This window comes from Rhinoraja longicauda, chromosome 8 (genome assembly GCF_053455715.1).
Source record: "Rhinoraja longicauda isolate Sanriku21f chromosome 8, sRhiLon1.1, whole genome shotgun sequence".
Classification (NCBI taxonomy): Eukaryota; Metazoa; Chordata; class Chondrichthyes; order Rajiformes; family Arhynchobatidae; genus Rhinoraja; species Rhinoraja longicauda.
In genome coordinates this window covers 11,047,517-11,070,098 of record NC_135960.1, presented here as the reverse complement: position 1 = coordinate 11,070,098, position 22,582 = coordinate 11,047,517, and the positions used below count along the sequence as shown (strand labels likewise).

At 49.3% G+C, this 22,582-nt stretch overlaps 1 protein-coding gene across 1 annotated transcript in view; it reads right to left on the bottom strand.

Annotated features, from left to right (window-relative positions):
• Positions 1-4,019: 4,019 nt before the first annotated feature.
• LOC144595739 (fibrinogen-like protein 1-like protein) overlaps positions 4,020-22,582 on the bottom strand; it is a 36,509-nt gene continuing 17,946 nt past the window's right edge. Inside the window, exons 2-3 of the mRNA XM_078403318.1 lie at positions 9,277-9,473; positions 4,020-4,708 (exon numbers count right to left, since the gene is read on the bottom strand). Of these exons, the coding sequence (XP_078259444.1) occupies positions 4,062-4,708; positions 9,277-9,463 (834 nt within the window). The 5' untranslated portion in view covers positions 9,464-9,473 and the 3' untranslated portion in view covers positions 4,020-4,061. The remainder of the gene's footprint in view (positions 4,709-9,276; positions 9,474-22,582) is intronic.

Below are 22,582 nucleotides of genomic sequence, written 5' to 3'. Positions count from 1 at the left end.
GATGAGCTCGTGCTGCAAGATGGCATCATTTTAAAAGGACACAAGGCCGTGGTTCCTGCCTCGCTGTACCACCGGTATTTTAACGCTGTCCATGCGGGACACCCGGGTGCTGAAGCCACTGTCTCACGGGCGAAAAGCATGTTTCACTGGCCTGGCATGGCTGAATACATCACCGAGAATGTGGCATCCTGTGCAGTGTGTAACAGTTTGGCCCCTCACCAACAAAAGCAGCCACTTCTTCCACATCCAGTACCTGAGCTCCCGTGGTCTACAGTCGCAGCTGACATATTTGATTGGCAGGGCAAACAATACCTGGTGCTCGTGGATTCTTATTCAGGATGGTTCGACATTGATTTTCTCAGCAGCCCCACTTCCAGCGGAGTGATTTCAAAGTTATCTCGCCACTTTTCAGTCCACGGATCCCCAGTCAAACTGCTAACTGACAACGGCAGTCAATTCACTAGCCAACAATTCAGGGAGTTCGCTGGACACTGGAATTTTCACCATATCACCAGCAGCCCCGAATATCCCCAGTCTAACGGGCTGGCTGAACGGGCTGTTAAAAGTGCTAAACAGCTCATGGAACGTTCGTAAAGAGCAAAATCGGACATATTCCTGGATCTGCTTAACTTACGCAACATCTCCCGTGACCCCATCTTGGGTTCACCGGCTCAACGTTTATTGTCAAGGCAAACCCGTGCCACAGTGCCTGTAGCCAATCAGGCTTTAGTCCCACAAGTGTTTCCACCGGAGGAGGTTCAATCCAGGTTGCAACAGAAGCGTGACATTCAGAAACGATGGTTTGACAAGACAAGTAGGCCACTGCCACCGCTGACCAAAGGACAGGTAGTCCGCTTACAGACTGACAGAGGCCATGACCGTATCGGAGTCGTTTCTGGAATTGCTTCAGAGCCACGCTCATATATCGTTAGTGCCGATGGTGGTACCTACCGACGTAACAGGCGACACATCCTGCCTGTGAACGAGCCAGTTCCTCCTCAATATAATCCAGATGGTACAAGTTCGCTTCCCTTTGCGCCTACTGGCACTCACATGCTTTTGCCAGCACGGCAATCCATGCCTGTAACAGCTCCCTTGCCTGTTCCATCTTCGCCTCCAGATTCATCGCCTGTTCCACAGTTTGCTGCTTCGTCTTCAGGGACATTGATTCAGTCTCCCTCGCCTGTGGAATCACCTGCTCTCTCCCCAGAGAAGAGGAATGGAGATGGTCTCTATCGTACACGTGCTGGTCGTGTTTGCAGGCCGGTTGTGAAGTTTCCGGACTATGTTTAACTTTCCTCCAGTTTGTCACCGATTGTTATACATGCTCAGTTTATGTGTCTGTATCGTTGTTAATTCTTTAAGAGGGAGGATGTAGATTAGTGTAATGGTGTCACTCATGTTATGTGTCATGCTGTTGTAGTTACGCCCCTTTGGGCTTTGGAGTGACTGCTGTTGGCGTGACTCGAGTTAGTGTAAGTACGACGTGCAGGCATAAGGTCGTACCTGCCAAAGTAGTTAATAAAGACTAAGGTTTACTATCTAGGTGTACGGCTTCTGTTATTATACAGCACACACCAACAGAGCCTGCCTCCACCACTTCCACCGGAAGCCCATTCCATACAGCCACCACCCTCTGAGTAAAGAAGTTACCCCTCATGTTACCCCTAAACTTTTGTCCCTCAATTCTGAAGCTATGTCCCCTTGTTGGAATCTTCCCCACTCTCAAAGGGAAAAGCCTACCCACGTCAACTCTGTCCGTCCCTCTTAAAATTTTAAAAACCTCTATCAAGTCCCCCCTCAACCTTCTACGCTCCAAAGAATAAAGACCCAACCTGTTCAACCTCTCTCTGTAGCTTAAGTGCTGAAACCCAGGCAACATTCTAGTAAATCTCCTCTGTACCCTCTCTATTTTGTCGACATCCTTCCTATAATTTGGCGACCAGAAATGCACACCATACTCCAAATTCGGCCTCACCAATGCCTTGTACAATTTTAACATTACATCCCAACTTCTATATTCGATGCTCTGATTTATAAAGGCAAGCATACCAAACGCCTTCTTCACCACCCTATCCACATGAGATTCCACCTTCAGGGAACAATGCACAGTTATTCCCAGATCCCTCTGTTCCACTGCATTCCTCAATTCCCTACCATTTACCCTGTACGTCCTATTTTGATTTGTCCTACCAAAATGCAGCACCTCACACTTATCAGCATTAAACTCCATCTGCCATCTTTCAGCCCACCCTTCCAAAAGGCCCAAATCTCTCTGTAGACTTTGAAACTCTACTTCATTATTAACTACACTACCTATCTTAGTATCATCTGCATATTTACTAATCCAATTTGCCACACCATCATCCAGATCATTAATGTAAATGACAAACAACAGTGGACCCAACACAGATCCTTGGGGTACTCCACTAGACACTGGCCTCCAACCTGACATACAATTGTCAACCATTACCCTCTGGTATCTCCCATTCAGCCATTGTTGAATCCATCTTGCAACCTCACTATTAATACCCAACGATTTAACCTTCTTAATCAACCTTCCGCAGCTGACAAAGAACCATTCTACATTTCCTTGACCATCGTCTGCTTTGATCTGTCATGTTCGCACCTTACCCATCTATATCTCTCGTCTCCCTCTCCCAAAATGGCGGCGCCGTCCTAGCCGCTGCGGCTTACCTGCGGTCCGTTTGTCTTTGTGTTTTTTGTTGTTTTTTGCCTTAATTGTAGTGTTTAGATGTGATGTAGTGTTTTTTGTGGTTGTGTATTATGTGTGTGGGGGGGGGGGAGAACTGTAAAATTGTCTCTTCCAAACGGAGACCCGACCTTTGTTTTCTGGGTCGTGTCTTCGTTCCCGCTGCGGCCTACCATCGGCCAAACACCTGAAGCTGGCGGCCTCCAGCTGGGACCACCTGGGGCTCTGGTTCGCAGAGCCCGCGGACCGAACACACCATCTGCGGAGCTGGCTGTCTTCGGAGGCTGCGGGAGCGGCTGCGACTCGCCTTCGGAGGCTTCGGCGCGGACCGCGTGGACGTCGGAAGCTCCAGCAGCGGCAGCGTCTTCGCCCGCCCCGGATCGCGGGGCTTGGGTCGGCCCGCCGCGGACCTTTCACCGTCCGGTGCGGCCTGGAATAGGCCGCGGGATTTTCTCCACCCGGCGGGGGCTTCAATGTCGGGAGCCACGACCGCCCCGACCGCCCCGACGTGCAGCGGCAGTGTCTTCGCCCGCCCTGAATCGCAGGGCTTGGGTCAGCCCGCTGCGAACTTTTCACCATCCGGCGCGGCCTGGAACGTGGCAACTACAACAGCCTGACCACGGGAGAAGACGGCAGGGGAAGAGAAAAGACATTCTGGCCTTCCATCACAGTGAGGAGGGGACTGGAGGAGACTCACTGTGATGGATGTTTCTTTTTTTGTTTTGTGTTGGTTTGTGGTTGTGTGTGTAATTGCTTATTTTATTGCTCTTATTGTTGGACTGTGGGTGACGAAATCTCGTCCAAAAGACTTGTTTGTTTTGGATGACAATAAAGGTAGTTCTGATTCTGATTCTGGTTCTGCTCTCAGTCTGAAGAATGGTCTTGTCCCAAAAGGTCACTCATTCCTTCTCTCCAGGGAATGCTACTTGTCCTGCTGTTACCCCAGCATTTTTAGTTATCCTATAGCAGCCATCTTTGTGTGGTCAAGACTATTAGCAGCCTTCTTTATAAGATTAGGTCAATTATCAGCCATCTTTGTAAGGGCAAGTCATTTCGCAGCCATCTTTGTAAGGTCAAGTCAATTAGCAGCCTCCCTTCCTTGTTAGGTCCAGTCAATTAGCAGCCATCTTTGTGCGCTCTTATCAACGTGCACCCATCTTTTTTGTTTTTGTGGGTCACACACTTGCACACACATTAGTCAAGAAGACGAAAAATAGCTTCAGTCACAGGTGCTTTAATGAAGTTTATTTCTATACTATACCAAGAGAATCAAGCATTGTATCATTCCAGTAACTAAATGCACAGATCATCGCATGTTGAAATAAAAATAGTATCTGGACATCTTTCCTCATATGAGGCAATGCATGTTGACAGGTCTGACCAGCAGTTGGACTCGAGTACATTTCTTGCAAAAGGGCTCCCAATGAATGGACTCTTTCTGGGTCAACATAGCATAGGGGGTCTCACAAGCACAAGTATTAAACCACCACCCCCCACCGTACTTCAGTGCACAGTTAGCTGAATCCTGATCTGAATCCCTGTCCCATGTACTAAATGGCAAATTATCAACCAGGTTAAAAACAGACATTGCGCCACCAAGATCTAGCTTGTAGCCAGAAAGTGGTGAACTGACCCGGAACATGTCATACTCTGCGTATCTACGAATAATTTTATTTGCCTCGTCCGCCTGATCCAAAACTACTCTTGCTTTATACGACATTTGGCTAGTTATGTAATGAATGTACTTATTGCCAATGTAATGGTCACCCAGAAGATTCCCAAAACCAAACTCGTATGTGGTCCAAGTTTCGTTCCATTTCTCCAAGCTTTGTCTGGAGTTCTGCTCCAGCACTGTCCATCCACCACAGTCATATTCCATTTCACAGTTCACCACAATTAAGGGTGTATTTTGTACTGGTTCTGGCTGGATGACATAGAGGCCACTTTCCTTGAAACCTTGTTGTAAGAGTTCATAGCAGTCATTTGCGTATCTTGCTGTGGCATAAAGCATTTAAGTTATTTTGCTGTATCATTTAATGTATATTTTTGCATTAATAATCATGCATAATTTTAACAAATATCTTAATATATTTACCGATCATTTGAACAATGAATGCAATCTAAAATGAAAATTAACATTTAAAGGTAGACACAAACATTCTGGAGTAAATCAGCAGGACAGGCAGCATCTCAGGAGAGCAGGTATGGGTGACATTTCTGGTAGAGACCCTTCTTCAGATTGATCTGTTTCTACCTCAGTCTTGGTTGTACTATTCTAATTTCTTTTAATATCGAGCAGTTTAATTTGGAAGAATTTGTTATGTTTCATTTTGTTTAACACTTACAAGTAAACCTCCTGTGTTAAGCAAAATGGCAATACCACTTTTCTAAGAATATCCTAGTAGAATTGCACAGGCTGCTATCTTTCGTCAAGCCAGGACCTAATGATGGTTCAGGTATACCACTGTTGTTCAGTTCAATACAATTCCTGTTGCCTCGTTGACTGTAAGAGTTAGAGTTAGAGTCATAGCTTCAAAGAGTGATACAGTGCGGAAACAGGCCCTTCGGCCCAACTTGTCCACACCGGCCAACAATGTCCCAGCTACACTAGTCCCACTTGCCTAGGCTTAGTTCATATCCCTCCAAACCTGTCCTATCCATGTACCTGTTTCTTAAATAATGGGATAGTCCCAGCCTTAACTCCTCCTCTGGAATCTTGTTCCACACACCCACCACCCTGTTTATGAAAAAGTTACCCCTCGGATTCCTATTAAATCTTTTCCCTTTCACCTTTAACCTATGTCCTCTGGTCCATGATTCCACTACTCTGGGCAAGAGACTCTGTGCATCTACCTGATCTATTCCTCCCATGATTTTGTACACCTCTATAAGGTCACCCCTCATCCTCCTGCACTCCATGGAATAGAGACCCAGCCAACTCAACCTCTCCCTACAGCTCACACCCTCTAGTACTGGCAACATCCTCGTAAATCTACTCTGACCCCTTTCTAGCTTGACAATATCTTTCCAAAAACATGGTGCCCAGAACTGAACACAATATGCGGTCTCACCAATGGCTTATACAACTGGGACATGACCTCCCAACTTCTATATTCAATACTCTGACTGATGAGTGCCAAAAGCCTTTTTGACCAACTGATCTACCTGCGACTTGACCTTCAAGGAATTGTGCACCTGTACTCCTAGATCCCTCTTGCTCTACAACACTCCCCAGAGGCCTACCATTTACTGTGTAGGTCCTAACCTTGTTCGACGGCACAAAATGCAATACCTTACACTTCTCTATTGAATTCCATCAACCATTCCTCCGCCCACCTGGCCAATTGATCCAGATCCTGCTGCAATCTTTCACAACTATCTTCACTATCTGCAAAACCAATAACTTTTGTATCATCGGCAAACTTGCTAATCTTGCCCTGTATGTTCTCATCCAAATCATTGATGTAGATGATAAACAGTAATGGGCCCAGCACTGAACCCTGAGGCACACCACTAGTCACAGGCCTCCAGTCTGAGAAGCAACCTTCCACCATCACCCTCTGCTTCGTTCCATGGAGCAAATTTGCTATCCATTCAGCTATCTCTCCTTGGATCCCATGCGATCTAACCTTCCAGACCAGCCTAGCATGCGGAACCTTGTCGAATGCCTTACTGAAATCCATGCACACAATATCTACAGCTCTGCCCTCATCGACCTTTTTGGTCACGTCTCAAAAATATCAGATTTGTGAGACACGACCTTCCACGTACAAAACCATGTTGACTATCCCTAATCAGCCCTTGCCCATCCAAATGCCTTGTATAACCTATCCCTCAGAATACTCTCTAGTAACTTTCCAACTACAGATGTTAGGCTCACCAGCCTATAGTTCCCAGCATTTTCCCTGCAGCCCTTCTTGAAAAGACGCCCAACATTTGCCACCCTCCAGTCTTCCGGCACGTCTCCTGTATTTGAGGACGACTCGTAAATTTCAACCAGGGCTCCCGCAATTTCCGCTCTAGTTTCCCGTATTGTCCTCGGATATATCAGATCCGGCCCTGGAGATTTATCTACCTTCATACATGACAGTACCTTCAGTACTTTTTCGACGTAACGCTGACTGCTCTCAAGACACTTCCATTGACTGCCCCAAGTTCCTCATCCTACTGCGTTTCTCCTCAGTAAATACAGAGGAGAAATACTCATTGAGGACCTTGCCCATCTCCTGTGGCTCCACACAGAGGTGAGCCTTCCTGAGAGGTCCCACTCTCTCTCTAGTTACCCTTTTCCCCCTTATGCTTTTATTAAATCTTTTGGCATTGTCCTTAATGCTACCCACCAGAACTATCTATCTCCTGGCCCCTTTTTGCCCTTCTGATCTCCTTTTTCAGTTTACTCCTTAGTTCCCAAAACTTATCCAGGGATGCACTTGATCCCAGCTGCCTATACCTGTCCCATATATCCTTCCTGTTTTTGACCAACGCCTCAATTTCTCTCGTCAACCAAGCTTCCTTGCCTTTGCCTGCTTTGCCCTTCACCCTAACGGAGACGTACATATCCTGAGCTTCCGTCAGCACACTTTAAAAAAAAATCCCACTTGGCCGATGTTCCTTTCCCCTCAAAGAACCTGCTCCAGTCAACTTGAGTGAGACCTTCCCTCATACCCTCAAAGTTGGCATTACCTCAGTTGAGCATTTTAACAGGTGGACCCTCACTGCCCCTATCTATAACTATCCTAAACCTAATCGAACTGTGGTCACTGGTCCCAAAAGGCTCCTCCACGAACACTTCATTAACTTGCCCTTCCCAATTTCCCAATACTAGATCCAGCATTGCCCGCTCACGTGTGGGGGCTGCTTAAGAACTTGCTGCTTAAGAAAACTGTGACCTGCGTGGGTTTTCTCCGAGATCTTCGGTTTCCTCCCACACTCCAAAGACGTACAGGTATGTAGGTTAATTGGCTGGGTAAAATGTAAAAATTGTCCCTAGTGGGTGTAGGATAGTGTTAATGTACGGGGATCGCTGGGCGGCACGGACTTGGTGGGCCGAAAAGGCCTGTTTCCGGCTGTATATATATGATATGATATGATATGAACACTTTTGGGGAATTCCACCCCATTTAAACCCTCGACACTATGATTTTCCCAGTCTATATTGGGAAAGTTAAAATCTCCAACTACAACAACCTGGTATAGACAATAGACAATAGACAATGTGCAGGAGTAGGCCATTCGGCCCTTCGGGCCAGCACCACCATTCAATGTGATCATAGCTGATCATTCTCAATCAGTATCCCGTTCCTGCCTTCTCCCCATATCCCCTGACTCGGCTATCCTTAAGAGCTCTATCTAGCTCTCTCTTGAATGCATTCAGAGACTTGGCCTTCACTGCCTTCTGAGGCAGTGAATTCCACAGATTTACAACTCTCTGACTGAAAAAGTTTCTCCTCATTTCCGTTCTAAATGACCTACCCCTTATTCTTAAACTGTGGCCCCTGGTTCTGGACTCCCCCAACATTGGGAACATGTTTCCTGTCTCTAACGTGTCCAACCCCTTAATAATCTTATACGTTTCGATAAGATCCCCTCTCATCCATCTAAACCTGCTGCTGTCTGCAATCTCCTGACACATTTATTCTTCTAATTCCCATTGACTATTCAGGGGTCTGTAGTACACCCCCAACAAGGTGATCATCCCTTCCTTGTTTCTCAGGTCTACCCATATAGCCTTACTAGACGAACCATCTGTAATGTCACCTCTGATCACAGCCGTGACATCCTCCCTAACCAACATTGCAACCCCCCCCCCCTCCTCTTTTTCCCTCCCCCCTGCCTCTCCTGAAGCTCCTGTACCCCAGGAGAGGTAGAATCAAGCTTCACGTCTTTGGAGTGTGGGAGGAAACCGAGCAACCGGAGAAAACCCATGCGACACAGGGAGAACGTACAAACTCTGTACAGGCAGCACCCGAGGTCAGGATCAAACCTGGGTGCTGGTGCTGTAAGGCGGCAGCTCTACATCTGAGCCACTGTGCCAGGGACTTGATCGGGCAGCTGATAAACCAACTGAAAATGTATATCAAGAATCTCCTGGTGCTATTCCAATTGTCATCCCTCAAGCAACAGTCTTAGTTACTTATCTTTTTGTGCACAAAACATTTAATTCACTTCCAAACAAAATAAGTCATGACAACTGTAACATTATCTGAAGCACTGAACTATCTTGAAGATGTAAAAGCATTATTGTCGAAGGCATTGCCTCCAGGGGTTTGTGAATCTGTACTGGTGAATTCGTCATAGAATGTAAGATGTTGGAAAACCCTACACTTCTGTGCAAAGAAGTCGGATTTCTTTTTGATTTAAATGCGCTGACATTTTGCACATTGAGAATATGCTGGTTCTCAGAGCACCCCTAGCGATCCTATCTCTGCTTTGCCAGCGAAGCTAGATCAGACAGGAACATCTTTTCACAACCCAGAAGCAGGCAGTTTTAAATTAAAGTTAGGAGTGAATATACATTATATTCACATCAACAACTTCAGACAAATGCCATTGAAACAGCTTACCTTTCTTCAAAAGCAGATTCCTCACGTTTATGATTGTGTTTACTTTGTCTTCTGGCACCATTTTTGCATTACCCACTTTAAATTGGAGGGCCTTGTAGGTCATGCTTTCTGGAGCTGCATAGCTGGTGAGGCTTTGAGCAGACAGTATCACGACTGAGAACACCAACCACTTATTGTAGAAATTCATGATTGGGTTCCTGCAAAAGGATAAAGTACAAGAATTAATCTTATAATTTAAATTTTCAATTTACCGTAAATTTCTCCAAACTTACTGGGAGTCTTGCAGGGAGCAGGTTAAGCAGCATATGAACAGGTAGATTGCTATTGCCTTTTATACAAGAGATCTGAATTTAAATTGTTACAAACTATTAAATATTAACTGTGTTTATATTGCAAATATAATGTATTGTAAATGCCTTAACAGCTGGAGCATACGATGGGGATTATTAATTGTTATCTTTCACTTCTAGGTAAATGTGTATTTTCAGTCAGCCATCAATACCTGGGAAGATAACAGCGTGTCTTTGCAGGATGCAGGGTGGGAAGAAGTGTAGTCTAGATAGCTGTGGGAGTCAGTAGGTTTATAATAGATATCAGTCGATAGTCTGTCTCCTGTGATGGAGATGGTGAGATCAAGAAACGGTAGGGAGATAGTCCAAGTGCAGGATGGAAATTAGTAGTGCATTTAATGAAGTCCATGAGTTCTGTATAGATATAGGAGGTAGCCCCGATGCAGTCGTCAATGTAGCGGAGATAATGTCCGGGGATAGGGCCAGTGTAGGCCTGGAACATGGATTGTTTGACCAACCCTACAAAGAGACAGGCATCGCTGGGAACCGTACGAGTGCCCATGGCTATGCCTTGGATTTGGAGGAAGTGGGAGGAGTGGAAGGAGAAGTAGTTAAGAGTAAGGACCAGCTCCGCTAGATGGAGGAGACTGTTGGTAGAGGGACATTGGCTGGTTCTGTGGTCAAAGGAGAAACAGAGGGCTTTAAGACCTTCCTGGTGGGGGATGGAGGTGTAGAGTGTCTGAACATCCATAGTAAAGCAGAAACAATGGGTCTCCCAGGGCATTCTGTTTATGGATTTTGGTGGAGAAGATAAAACTGGGGGCATATGGGGCGGGGGAACGATCAGGTTAGAGGCTGTGGAGAGCAGACAGTCGGCAGTGATAAAATCAGAAATAGTCTGTGAGATTATGGCCTGGTGCTTATCTGTGGGATCACGGTCCAAGGATAGGTAGCTGCAGAGTGAGCGGAGGGTTGTACGTTCAGAGGGGGTGGGGTTAAAGTAGGTAAGGGGAGTAGAAAGGTTGTGTCGGTTGATGTCATGCCGGCAGGTAGAAATGAAAAGGTCTAAAGAGCGTAGAAGGCCGTCCAGAGGAGTCCAAGAGGAGGGAGACCGGTGGAGATGGGAGGAAGGGTCATCACTGCGTGGTGAGGGCTCCTTCCCATAGGAAAAGGGACGGAGGCGGAGGCGACGGAAGAAAAGCTCCACGTCGTGGCGGACCCGGAACCTGTTGAGGTGGGGGCGGAGGGGAACAAAGGTGAGGCCTCTGTTGAGAACAGACCGTTCCGTATCGGAAATGGGGAGGTCGGAGGGGGATGGTAAAGACACAACATCGGTGGGGGTTAGTCAAGTCAAGTCAATTTTATTTTGTATAGCACATTTAAAAACAACCCACGTTGACCAAAGTGCTGTACATTTGATTAGGTTCCAATAGAAAAAAAAATGAAAACATACAGTAGCACGCAAACAGTTCACAGCGCCTCCTCAATGAGCCTCAAATGCTAGGGAGTAGAAATATGTTTTGAGCCTGGACTTAAAGGAGTCGATGGAGGGGGCAGTTCTGATGGGGAGAGGGATGCTGTTCCACAGTCTAGGAGCTGCAACCGCAAAAGCGCGGTCACCTCTGAGTTTAAGCCTAGACCGCGGGATCGTGAATAGCCCCAAGTCGGCCGATCTGAGGGACCTGGAGTTAGAGAGGGGGGTTAGAAGATTTTTGATGTAGGGGGGGGGAGTGTCCATTTAGGGCTTTATACGTGAATAGGAGGAGCTTGAAGTTGATTCTGTACCGTACAGGGAGCCAGTGGAGAGAGGCCAGAATCGGGGTGATGTGGTCCCTTTTACGGGTACCCGTCAGGAGTCTCGCTGCGGCGTTTTGGACCAGTTGCAGGCGGGACAGGGAAGATTGGCTGATCCCAGTGTATAGGGAGTTGCAGTAGTCTAGGCGGGAGGAAATGAAAGCGTGAATGATTTTTTCTGTGTCGTCGAATTGGAGGAAAGGTTTGATTTTAGCTATGGTTCGAAGTTGGAAGAAGCTGGCTTTTACCACAGCATTGACTTGCTTATCAAATTTTAATGCAGAGTCAAATATCATGCCGAGGTTTTTGACATGCGGTTTGACTAGGCAGGATAGGCTTCCAAGACTGCCTGTTATCAATTTGATGGAGTCGGGGGGGCCGAATAGGATGACCTCAGACTTGCTCTCATTTAATTGGAGGAAGTTCTGTGCCATCCAACATTTTATGTCCTCAAGGCAGTGTGAGAGGCTGGCAGTGTTTAAATTTGACTGGTTGTTGGGTTTCAGGGGGAGGTAAAGCCGAGTGTCATCGGCATAGCAGTGGAAAGAAATGCCGTGCCTTTGAATGATTTGGCCAAGGGGGAGCATGTATAGAGAGAAGAGAATGGGGCCTAGGATGGAGCCTTGTGGAACTCCGCAGGAGAGGCTAGCTGGAGCAGAGGAATAACTGCCTATGTTGATGGCGAAACTCCTATCTTTGAGGTACGAAGCGAACCAGCTCAGGGCAGTGCCATCAATGCCAACCGCGTACCGGAGACGGTCAATAAGGATGGTGTGGTCCACTGTATCGAACGCTGCGCTGAGGTCGAGAAGGAGCAGGATTGCACAGTCGCCGGTGTCGATGGCGAGAAGCAGGTCGTTGTGTACCTTCAACAAGGCAGACTCTGTGCTGTGGTGGGCTCTGAAACCTGACTGGAAACTTTCCAGGATGGTGTTTTGGTGCAGGTAGGGCACTAATTGGTTTAGGATTGCCTTTTCAAGGACTTTTGACAGGAATGGCAGTTTGGAAATGGGTCTGTAGTTGCTAGGCAAGGTGGGGTCTAGTTTAGGTTTTTTCAGTAGGGGCTGGACCACCGCGTGCTTGAAACTGGTTGGAACAGTGCCAGTGGCCAGAGAACTGTTGATAATAGAGAGGATGCTGGGACCGGCTATTGCAATGACATCCTTCAGAAGGGCAGTGGGGGCAGGATCAAGGGGGCAGGTTGCAGGTTTCATAGCGGAGACAAGCTTTGCAAGGGAGGATAGAGTGACGGGTTGGAAGCAGTCCAATTTAGATGAACAGACTAGTGAGACAGCTAGGTCACGGGTGGGAGGGGAAATGTTCATTCTAATATTCTCAACTTTGTTGGTGAAAAATTTAGCGAATTCTTCGCACTTAGCAGGGGACCCAACTAAGCTGGTACTGGGGGCGGGACATATGACAGAGGTAATTGTTCTAAATAGGACCTTGGAGTTATGAGAGTTTTTGGAAATAAGGTCGGAGAAGTATTGTGCTCTAGCAGATTTTACTGCTTCCTGGTATTTGAGAAGATTGTTTCTCAGAATTTCGAAGGAAATTTGAAGCTTGTCACATTTCCATCTCCTTTCTGATTTTCTGCACTCCCTTCTTAGGGCTTTGGTGGAGTCATTGAGCCACGGCCGACCTTTGGGCTTAGGCTTTTTCATTTTAAGGGGAGCGATAGAATCCAGGATGGAAGAGCAAGTGATATTAAATAAAGAGGCGAGATCCTCAGTGCTGAGATGGGGGGGAGAGGCCTCAATAGTGCAGATGTTGGGGGCAGCTGTGAGAGCCTCGGAGAATTTACTGGCAGTCAATGAATTTATGTCGCAGGAGTAGCGAACAGGGAGATGAGATTTTGCGGGAGATAAAGGCAGAGATGCGTCAAAAATGATAGCGCTGTGGTCCGATAGACAGGCTTCAGTAGTTTAGGGTTAGGGTCAGAGCGAGTTGTTGGAGGTTGAGGTAAGGTCTGGTGGGGGGATGGTGGGGGTTCAGAGAGGAGGGGGGCATGAGGATTAGTGTATGGGTGGGGTCCAATTGGGGTAACCTGTTTAAAAGAGGGGCAAGGAGAAGAGCCTAATGGAATCATTACTGAGGCTCCCTGTGGGAGGGTGGTGGGACAGTCGGACCTAGGAGAGTCAGACTCAGTGGTGTTTCCGTGCTGTACGACTCTATTTCACTTTCTTTACCTGATCCCATTCATTTCTCTAAGGGAACCTCTGCAAAATCGTGTTCATTGACAAATAACAGAAAACCTAAACAACTTTATCCATGTTCATGGCATTTTGTAAACATTGTGTTACTTTTCAATCATCAGTTTTATTTTGTACATAAAGGAGGATTTGATGGCGGCTTACACGCCAGCGGTATGAATATTGATTTCTCTAACTTCAAGTAACCCTTGCTTTCCCTCTCTCTCTCCATCCCTCCCCTTCCTAGTTCTCCGACCAGTCTGACTGTCCCCCTGATAAAACTTTTTCTGTTTGCTAGCTAACAATGATCTATTCTACATTTTTCTTGAACCGCATCTCTTTTGATGTCTCGTTTTCACACCTTACCCTGTAGTGAGTCCAGACGAGTGGTATTATCCAAATACTTTATTGGTATAAAACCCGTGACAAACGCAACAGACTTCTTTCTGGACGAACACTAACTTCACTCACTAATCTAATCTCTAATCTAACGTTTGGCGCCAAGCATTTAAATACCCCGCGCTTCCTCACCCCGTGACCGTAACCCAATCCGAGGGTTCTATTACCTGGCCAATCCCTATGTCCCTACATGACACCCCCCAGAACCCTCGAAACCATACCTCACGGGCGGCCGAACCTCCCGCCCAGAACGTGTACGGATGGGGGAAACCGATACCCCCAGCGTGACAGGAGGCGGGGTGGACGCCGCCGCTGGAGGCGATGGGGGGTCCACTGGAGCGGAGGGTGTAGGTGACGGGGGGCACTTGATGAACAACGGCAGCCCGGGACCAACCATAGGCGGCGGAGGCCCAAGAGGTGGTAAACTGGGCGCCGCTGACGGGACCAGTCGAGCAGCCACAGGCCGGCCCCGGCGCGGCGGCTGAGCCACCGACACGGGGAGGTCCTGGTCCAAATGGGCCGGCTTGAGACGGGACACTGAAACCAGCTCCTGACGATTTCCTACCTGCAAGGTGAAGGTTACAGTCCCTCTTTTGAGCACCTGGAACGGGCCCTGGTAAACCGGCTGGAGAGGGGGGCGGTGGCAATCTTTCCGAAGAAACACAAAATCACAGCTCCGCAATTCCGAAGGAACGTGAACTGCTGTGCTTCCGTGACTAGAGGTGGGGACTGGAGCCAGAGAACCCACCCGTTCCCGGAGGGAGCCCAAGACTGACGTGACGGATGGCGGCAAGGCGGGAGTGGAAGGGAGAATGTCGCCCGGCACCCGCAGGGGCGAACCGTAGACGAACTCGGCCGAAGATGTGCCCAGCTCAGCCCGCGGGGCCGTACGAATGCCGAGAAGGACCCAAGGCAGCTGGTCAGCCCAATCGTAGCCAGTCAGGCGAGCACAGAGGGACGCCTTCAGCTGCCGATGGAAACGCTCAACCATCCCGTTGGCTTGGGGATGGTAGGCGGTGGTCTGCTGTAATCGAGCACCATACAGCTGCGCCAGCGCGGCCCAGAGGGACGAGGTGAACTGGGCTCCCCGATCTGTAGTGATGATAGCCGGGACCCCGAAACGAGCCACCCAATGCAACGCCAGGGCCCGTGCACAGGAGGCCGCCGCCGAGGTGTCCGACAACGGGAGCGCCTCCGGCCAACGAGTGAACCGATCAACCACCGTCAGTAGATGAGTGTAACCCCTAGAATAGGGCAATGGACCCACCAAATCCACATGGATGTGGAAAAAACGGGCGGGGGGAACCTCGAATCTCTGGTATGGGGGCTGGACATGACGATGGACTTTGGAGGTCTGGCACGGGATGCAGGCGTGTGCCCAGGCTGCCACCTGCTTTCGCAGGCCATGCCAGACAAACCGGTCAGCCACCATGGCTGAAGTCGCCCTGATGGACGGATGTGCCAGGCCATGAATGGCCTCAAAAACCTTGCGCCGCAGAGCGGCAGGCACCACCGGGCGAGGGCGTGGGAGAGTAACGTCGCACCACAACTTGATACCTGTGGGGCCACACACCACCACCTGGTGAGCTGTCTGCAGGCGGAGGTGGCTGCGCGGGTCAGCCGATACCTGACCAGTCCACCCCAAACGGGCCAGTACGTGGGGCTCAAGAAGCTCCTGCTGCGGACCTTCGGCTGGGCCCAGAGCCAGCGGGCTCTGAAGCTCCTCCATTTGCCAGACCTGGGGCAGCGGCTGCCGTCGGAGCTGATGTCCGAGATGCTGGCTTTGGCAGGCGACCATCAGCCGTGCATGATATTCGAAGCGGCCTTTCGGGAGAAGCTACCTGGGGACGTCAGGTTGGTGTTGGCAGACGTCCCTTTTGAAGATCCGGTAGCGTTCGCCGAGAAGGCCGACACGCTCGTGAGGGAGCGCAACGCCCGAGACGGCTCCGTTAACCGGGTCTCGAGGCCCAGCGGCAGTCGGGGGTGCGGCCGGGAGAGCGACGCATCGGCCGCTATTTCGCAGCCGGCCCGCCAAGAGAGGGCGGCGGCGCCTGTTCATTGGCAGCGGGCTCGACCAACAGAGCCGGATAGGCGTGGCTGGTGCTCTTTCCATCGGCGGTGGGGCAGCGAGGCACGAAGCTGTAGATCCCCGTGTTCGTTTCCGGGAAACGCCTGGGCCGATCGACTGTAGAGGCAGTCTCGGTTGGCCGTAACCACCGCCTCTACGCTACGGATCAGAGTACCGGGATCGTTTTCCTAGCCCCCCTATGACTGTGAAGTTCGAGTGGGGGAAAAGGGACCGCCCCTAATTGCAGTGAATGGTAGCACCATCCGTACATACAGTAAAAGGACCATGTCCCTGTCCTTCGAGTCCAGGACTTACCGTTGGGAATTCATCGTTGCGGATGTGGGCCAGGCCATATTGGGGGCAGATTTCCTATGGGCGTTTTCCTTGGTCGCAGACGTCCGAGGGAGGGGCCTTCAACCCTCGGCTGATGTACGGCCTCGGGGTACTGGGCCAGAGGCTTCTACAAGCGCCGCCCCACCCAGCCTAGTTATCCAGTCCATTACCACGGCTCCCGGTCAGTTCGATGCGGTCCTAGCCGACTTCCCGCAGCTCCTCGTCCAGCGTTTTGATTCACCTTCGGAGAAGCACGGGGTCGTCCATTTCATCCCAACCGAAGGGCCGCCGGTTTTTGCCCGGGCACGGCGCCTCCCACCCGACAAGCTGGCCAGGGCGCGAGAGGAGTTCCTAAACTTGGAGAGGTTGGGAATTATTCGGCCTTCGAGTAGTCCGTGGGCCTCCCCCTTGCACATGGTTTCCAAAGCGTCTGGGGGGTGGAGACCATGTGGTGACTTCCGTCGACTCAACGCGGCAACACGGCCGGACCGCTATCCGATTCCACACATTCAGGACTTTTCAGCTAGCCTGGAGGGGGCGACAATATTTTCAAAAATTGATTTGGTGCGGGGATACCATCAGATCCCGATCCACCCGCCGGACATTCCGAAAACAGCGACCATCACCCCGTTCGGACTGTTTGAGTGGTTGCGTATGCCTTTCGGCCTTCAAAATGCAGCTCAGGCATTCCAGCGTCTGATGGACCGGGTGGGTCGAGGGTTGCCGTTTGTCTTTATTTATCTAGACGATATTTTGATTGCCAGCCGTTCGGTCCAGGAGCACTTGGTCCACCTACGCACGGTGTTCCAGAGGCTGCAAGACCATGGCCTGATTCTCCATCCGGACAAATGCCAATTCGGCCTGTCCGCGGTGGATTTTTTGGGTCACCGGGTTACTCCGGCCGGTGCCACTCCTTTACCAGCTAAGGTGGACGCGGTCCGCTCTTTCCCCCGCCCGACTACCATCAAGGGCTTGCAGGAATTCGTGGGCATGGTCAATTTCTATCATCGGTTCGTGCCTGCAGCAGCTCGGGTTATGCGCCCCCTTTTTCAATGTCTCGCAGGTAACCCCGCGGAGTTGGTATGGTCCGTAGCTGCGGAGACGGCTTTTGTTGCGGTCAAACAGGCTCTCGCCAACGCCACCATGCTGGTGCACCCGCGCTCCTCCGCCCCCACAGCACTGACGGTGGATGCCTCAGACGTGGCGGTGGGTGGGGTTTTGGAGCAGCAGGTCGACGGTAATTGGCAGCCTCTGGCGTTTTTTAGCAGGCAGCTCTCTCGAGCGGAGCTCAAGTACAGTGCGTTCGATAGAGAGCTCCTGGCCCTTTATTTAGCAGTCCGCCACTTCCGTTATTTTTTAGAAGGCCGTTCTTTCGTGGCCTACACGGATCACAAACCTTTGACATTCGCTTTTGCTAAGGTTTCTGATCCGTGGTCGGCTCGCCAGCAGCGGCACCTAACCCTCATTTCGGAGTTTACGACCGATGTCCGTCATATTGCGGGTAGGCTGAATGCCGTTGCTGATGCCCTGTCCCGGCCGGCCATTCCCTCCGTAGCCGTGGTTGGTAAACATGTGGATTTCCAGGAGCTAGCGGAGGCTCAGCGCCTGGAAGGGACTGCCGCGGTGTACGCCTCCACAACCTCGGGACTGCGTTTAGAGCAGGTGGCGTGTGGCCCCACAGGTATCAAGTTGTGGTGCGACGTTACTCTCCCACGCCCTCGCCCGGTGGTGCCTGCTGCTCTGCGGCGTAAGGTTTTTGAGGCCATTCATGGCCTGGCACATCCGTCCATCAGGGCGACTTCAGCCATGGTGGCTGACCGGTTTGTCTGGCATGGCCTGCGAAAGCAGGTGGTAGCCTGGGCACGCGCCTGCATCCCGTGCCAGACCTCCAAAGTCCATCGTCATGTCCAGCCCCCATACCAGAGATTCGAGGTTCCCCCCGCCCGTTTTTTCCACATCCATGTGGATTTGGTGGGTCCATTGCCCTATTCTAGGGGTTACACTCATCTACTGACGGTGGTTGATCGGTTCACTCGTTGGCCGGAGGCGCTCCCGTTGTCGGACACCTCGGCGGCCTCCTGTGCACGGGCCCTGGCGTTGCATTGGGTGGCTCGTTTCGGGGTCCCGGCTATCATCACTACAGATCGGGGAGCCCAGTTCACCTCGTCCCTCTGGGCCGCGCTGGCGCAGCTGTATGGTGCTCGATTACAGCAGACCACCGCCTACCATCCCCAAGCCAACGGGATGGTTGAGCGTTTCCATCGGCAGCTGAAGGCGTCCCTCTGTGCTCGCCTGACTGGCTACGATTGGGCTGACCAGCTGCCTTGGGTCCTTCCCGTGTTCGTTTCCGCCTGCGACATGCTGCTGCTTTCTTCCTACGTTCGAGGTCACCAATGTAGTGAGTCCAGACGAGTGGTATTATCCAAATACTTTATTGGTATAAAACCCGTGACAAACGCAACAGACTTCTTTCTGGACGAACACTAACTTCACTCACTAATCTAATCTCTAATCTAACGTTTGGCGCCAAGCTTTTAAATACCCCGCGCTTCCTCACCCCGTGACCGTAACCCAATCCGAGGGTTCTATTACCTGGCCAATCCCTATGTCCCTACAACCCTTCCTTATCTCTGTGTCTCCCCTGACTCTCAGTCTAAAGAAGGGTCTCGACCCGAAACGCAACCCATTCCTTCTGTCCAGAGATGCTGCCTGACCTGCTGAGTTACTCCAGCATTTTGTGAATAAATACCTTCATGGTAATTACATTGTGTTCCAGTGTTTACAACATAGCATGTTCCAAACATCTGATGAGATCCATGCCAGATTCTGTGTCCCGTACAAATCTCCTCCTAATTTCTTCATCTGAACCCATCAGCTTTTATCCCTCATGTTCATCTAAATTTCTTTGACACATTGTTGAATTTCACCACAACCACGCCATAAGGCAGCAGGTTGCACAGTAACACCACTCTCCAGGTGAAGAAATTGCTGCCGACCCCTATTACATTCTTTTGACTATTTTATATTTATGGCTCCTGCTCCCCATCTCCTCATTACCAAGCCATTTCTGCAGGTCACCCTTCAGTATTTTAGACAATATACAATAGGTGCAGGAATAGGCCATTTGGCCCATCGAGCCAGCACTGCCATTCAATGTGATTCCTTCTCTCCTGAGATGCTGCCTGACCTGCTGAGTTACTCCAGCATTTTGTGATACCTTTGATTTGTACCAGCATCTGCAGTTATTTTCCTACGCTTCAATGTGATCAAGGCTGATTTTGCATGGAACCATGGAAAGGTTACGACACGGAAAGGAATCATTGACACATTGGTGTCTGCTAACTCAAAGTGAGAGCAATTCAACTAGTTCCACTGCCCCCTGCCTCATCTCACCCCCTCCCTCTTCACTGCCCTGTATATCTTTTCCTTTCATGCCCTCATCTAGCTCCTGTGTAATGCATCTGCCTCCACTAGCCATGATCCATCCTCACTGACAGTGGCGACATTGAAGCCAAAAAGCTGGAAAGGCTGGAATTCTTCAAACAGAAGCAGAACATGGCAGAAAAGCAGTAAGGTGGCAGCATTTGTGATGGGACATAAAGGATCAACATTACAGGAGAATGAACGTCCTTATCCAGTTTAATGATATCTTTCCTATAACAGGTGGGGTAGCGGTAGAGTTGCTGCCTTACAGCACCAGAGACCCGGATTCGATCCTGACTACGGGTGCTGTCTGTACGAAGTTGGTACGTTCTCTCTGCGACTGCGTGGGTTTTCCCTGGGTGCTCCGGTTTCCTCCCACACTCCAAAGGCGTACAGGTTTACAGGTACTGAAATAAAATCTTGGCTTCAAACCAATTTCCTCAAACTAAACTGTGACAAATCCGAAATCATCATCATTGGACCAAAAACGCTCACCAAATCCACCCACAACTTCACCCTCAACATCGACGGTTTCCCAGTATCCACCTCCCCTCACATCCGGAATCTTGGCATCATCTTTGATCAAACCCTCTCCTTCGACAAACACACTAAACACATCACCAAGACAGCCTTCTTCCACCTCAAAAACATCGCCCGTCTCCGTTCATCCCTCTCCTCCACAGCTGCAGAAACCCTCATCCACGCCTTCATCACCTCCCGTCTGGACTACTGTAACAGCCTCCTCTATGGTTCACCCTCAAAAATCATCAATAAACTCCAATACATCCAGAACTCCGCTGCCCGTCTACTCACCCACTCCCCTTGTGACCACATCACCCCCGTCCTTTACAAGCTCCACTGGCTCCCCATCCCCCAGAGAATCCAGTACAAAATCCTCCTCATGACCTACAAAGCCCTCCATAACCTGGCCCCATCCTACCTGACTGACCTCCTCCACAGACACACTCACACCCGCACCCTCCACTCTGCTGCTGCTAACCTCCTGTCCCCCCCCATCCGGACCAAACTCAGATCCTGGGGGGGACAGGGCTTTCTCCATCGCTGCTCCCACCCTCTGGAACTCACTACCTCAGACCATCAGAGACTCCTCCTCACTCACCACATTCAAAACATCACTGAAGACTCACCTGTTCAACACCGCCTTCAACCACTGACCGTCGCTTCTCCTTATCCTTCCTTTTTGTTTGTTTATTTATTTATTTTCATGTTTTACTTACTCTGTAAAGCGTCTGAGTTTCCAGAAAAGCGCTATACAAATGAAATGTATTATTATTATTATTATTATTATTGTTAATTGGCTTTGGTAAAGATTGTAAATTGTCCCTAGTGGGTAGGATGGTGTGTGTGCGGGGATCGCTGGTCGGCGCAGACTCGGTGGGCCGAAGGGCCTGTTTCCGCGCTGCATCTCTAAATTAAAGTAAAAGACTCGTCATAAGAGACATTAATATGATATTTAAAATGCCTTTTGAAAGTCCCTGTTTACCACAAAAGTCACATTTTATTCTCAGCTTTGTATTTTTTTTAAATTGAAACTTAATTTGCTTCCAACGAATCAGTGGTAAAAAGACTTGCCCTTAACGAAACAACGAAGCAGATAGGTGTGTCTTGCAGACTTCAGTCAATATCCCAAAATTAATATCATAAAACAATGTTTGATAAAACAACGATTATAGACATAAGCATGATGATCAAATGATTAAATCATAAGTTATGGGAGGAACCTCAGCTTTGCGTATGCCGCATGTTAGATTTTGAAATGATAACTATTTGTCATATACCCAAAGCAAATTTTGTTTATAGCCCAACTAACAATACTTAAACATTTGGTGAATGGTGTTCCTTTAGAAGTTATTTGTTAATGATCGTCCTTAATTGTTATTACTTTCTTGCAAATATTTGACCTCATCATGTGTCTTCCATGTGATTCAGCGCTTATAATGAAAGCATTTACATCTCCATAAAATGTAATAGCTACAGTCAACCTATTACATCCACCCTATTTTGCACGAATTGGCACCTGTGTAAATGGGAAGAAAAGCTTGCAGTGCCACGTACGTGCTTAGCTGTGAACACTGAAACGCCACTAATCTTAAACATCCCTGGGACCAAGGTTGCCCGTTTTATATTCATGGGCACTCCGGCACTGTTCCATAATTTGTGGAAATCATGTGTGACTAATTTGATGGATTTCTTCGAGGATGTAAAGAACATGTAAGGGCGGCACAGCGGCAGAGTTGCAGTCTCACAGCGTCAGATACCCGGGTTCGATCCTGACTACGGGTGCTGTCTGTGTGGAGTCTGTACGTTCTCCCCGTGACCAAGTGGGTTTTCTCCGGGAGCTCGTTTTCATCCCACATTCCAAAGACATGCCGGTTTGAAGGTAAAGTGGCTTCTGTAAATTGCCCCTAGTGTGTAGGACATAGAACTAGTGTACGGGTGACCGATAGTAAGCGTGGATCCGGTGGGACCAAGGGACTGTTTCCACGCTTTATATCTCAACTAAAATAAAAAAACAAGCTGCAAGACCACATGGCTGACTATGATTGCTACTTTAAACTCTTGCTTTCTGATGTTTGATTTCAAACCAATGTCCATCAGAGGGAGGGGAAATTACAACTGGTCAGCAGAGTTGGTGATAAAGATTTAAGTCAACTAATGGACTCCTCCACTTCTGGGCCAGGCTGCTTCTTCTAGCGTGGTCTTTATAGGGAGGGATGTCTCAGGCTCTCCAGCTATCCGAGCTGTCACTGAAAGTGACTCAATGACGGGCTTTGACAGTTAAAAAA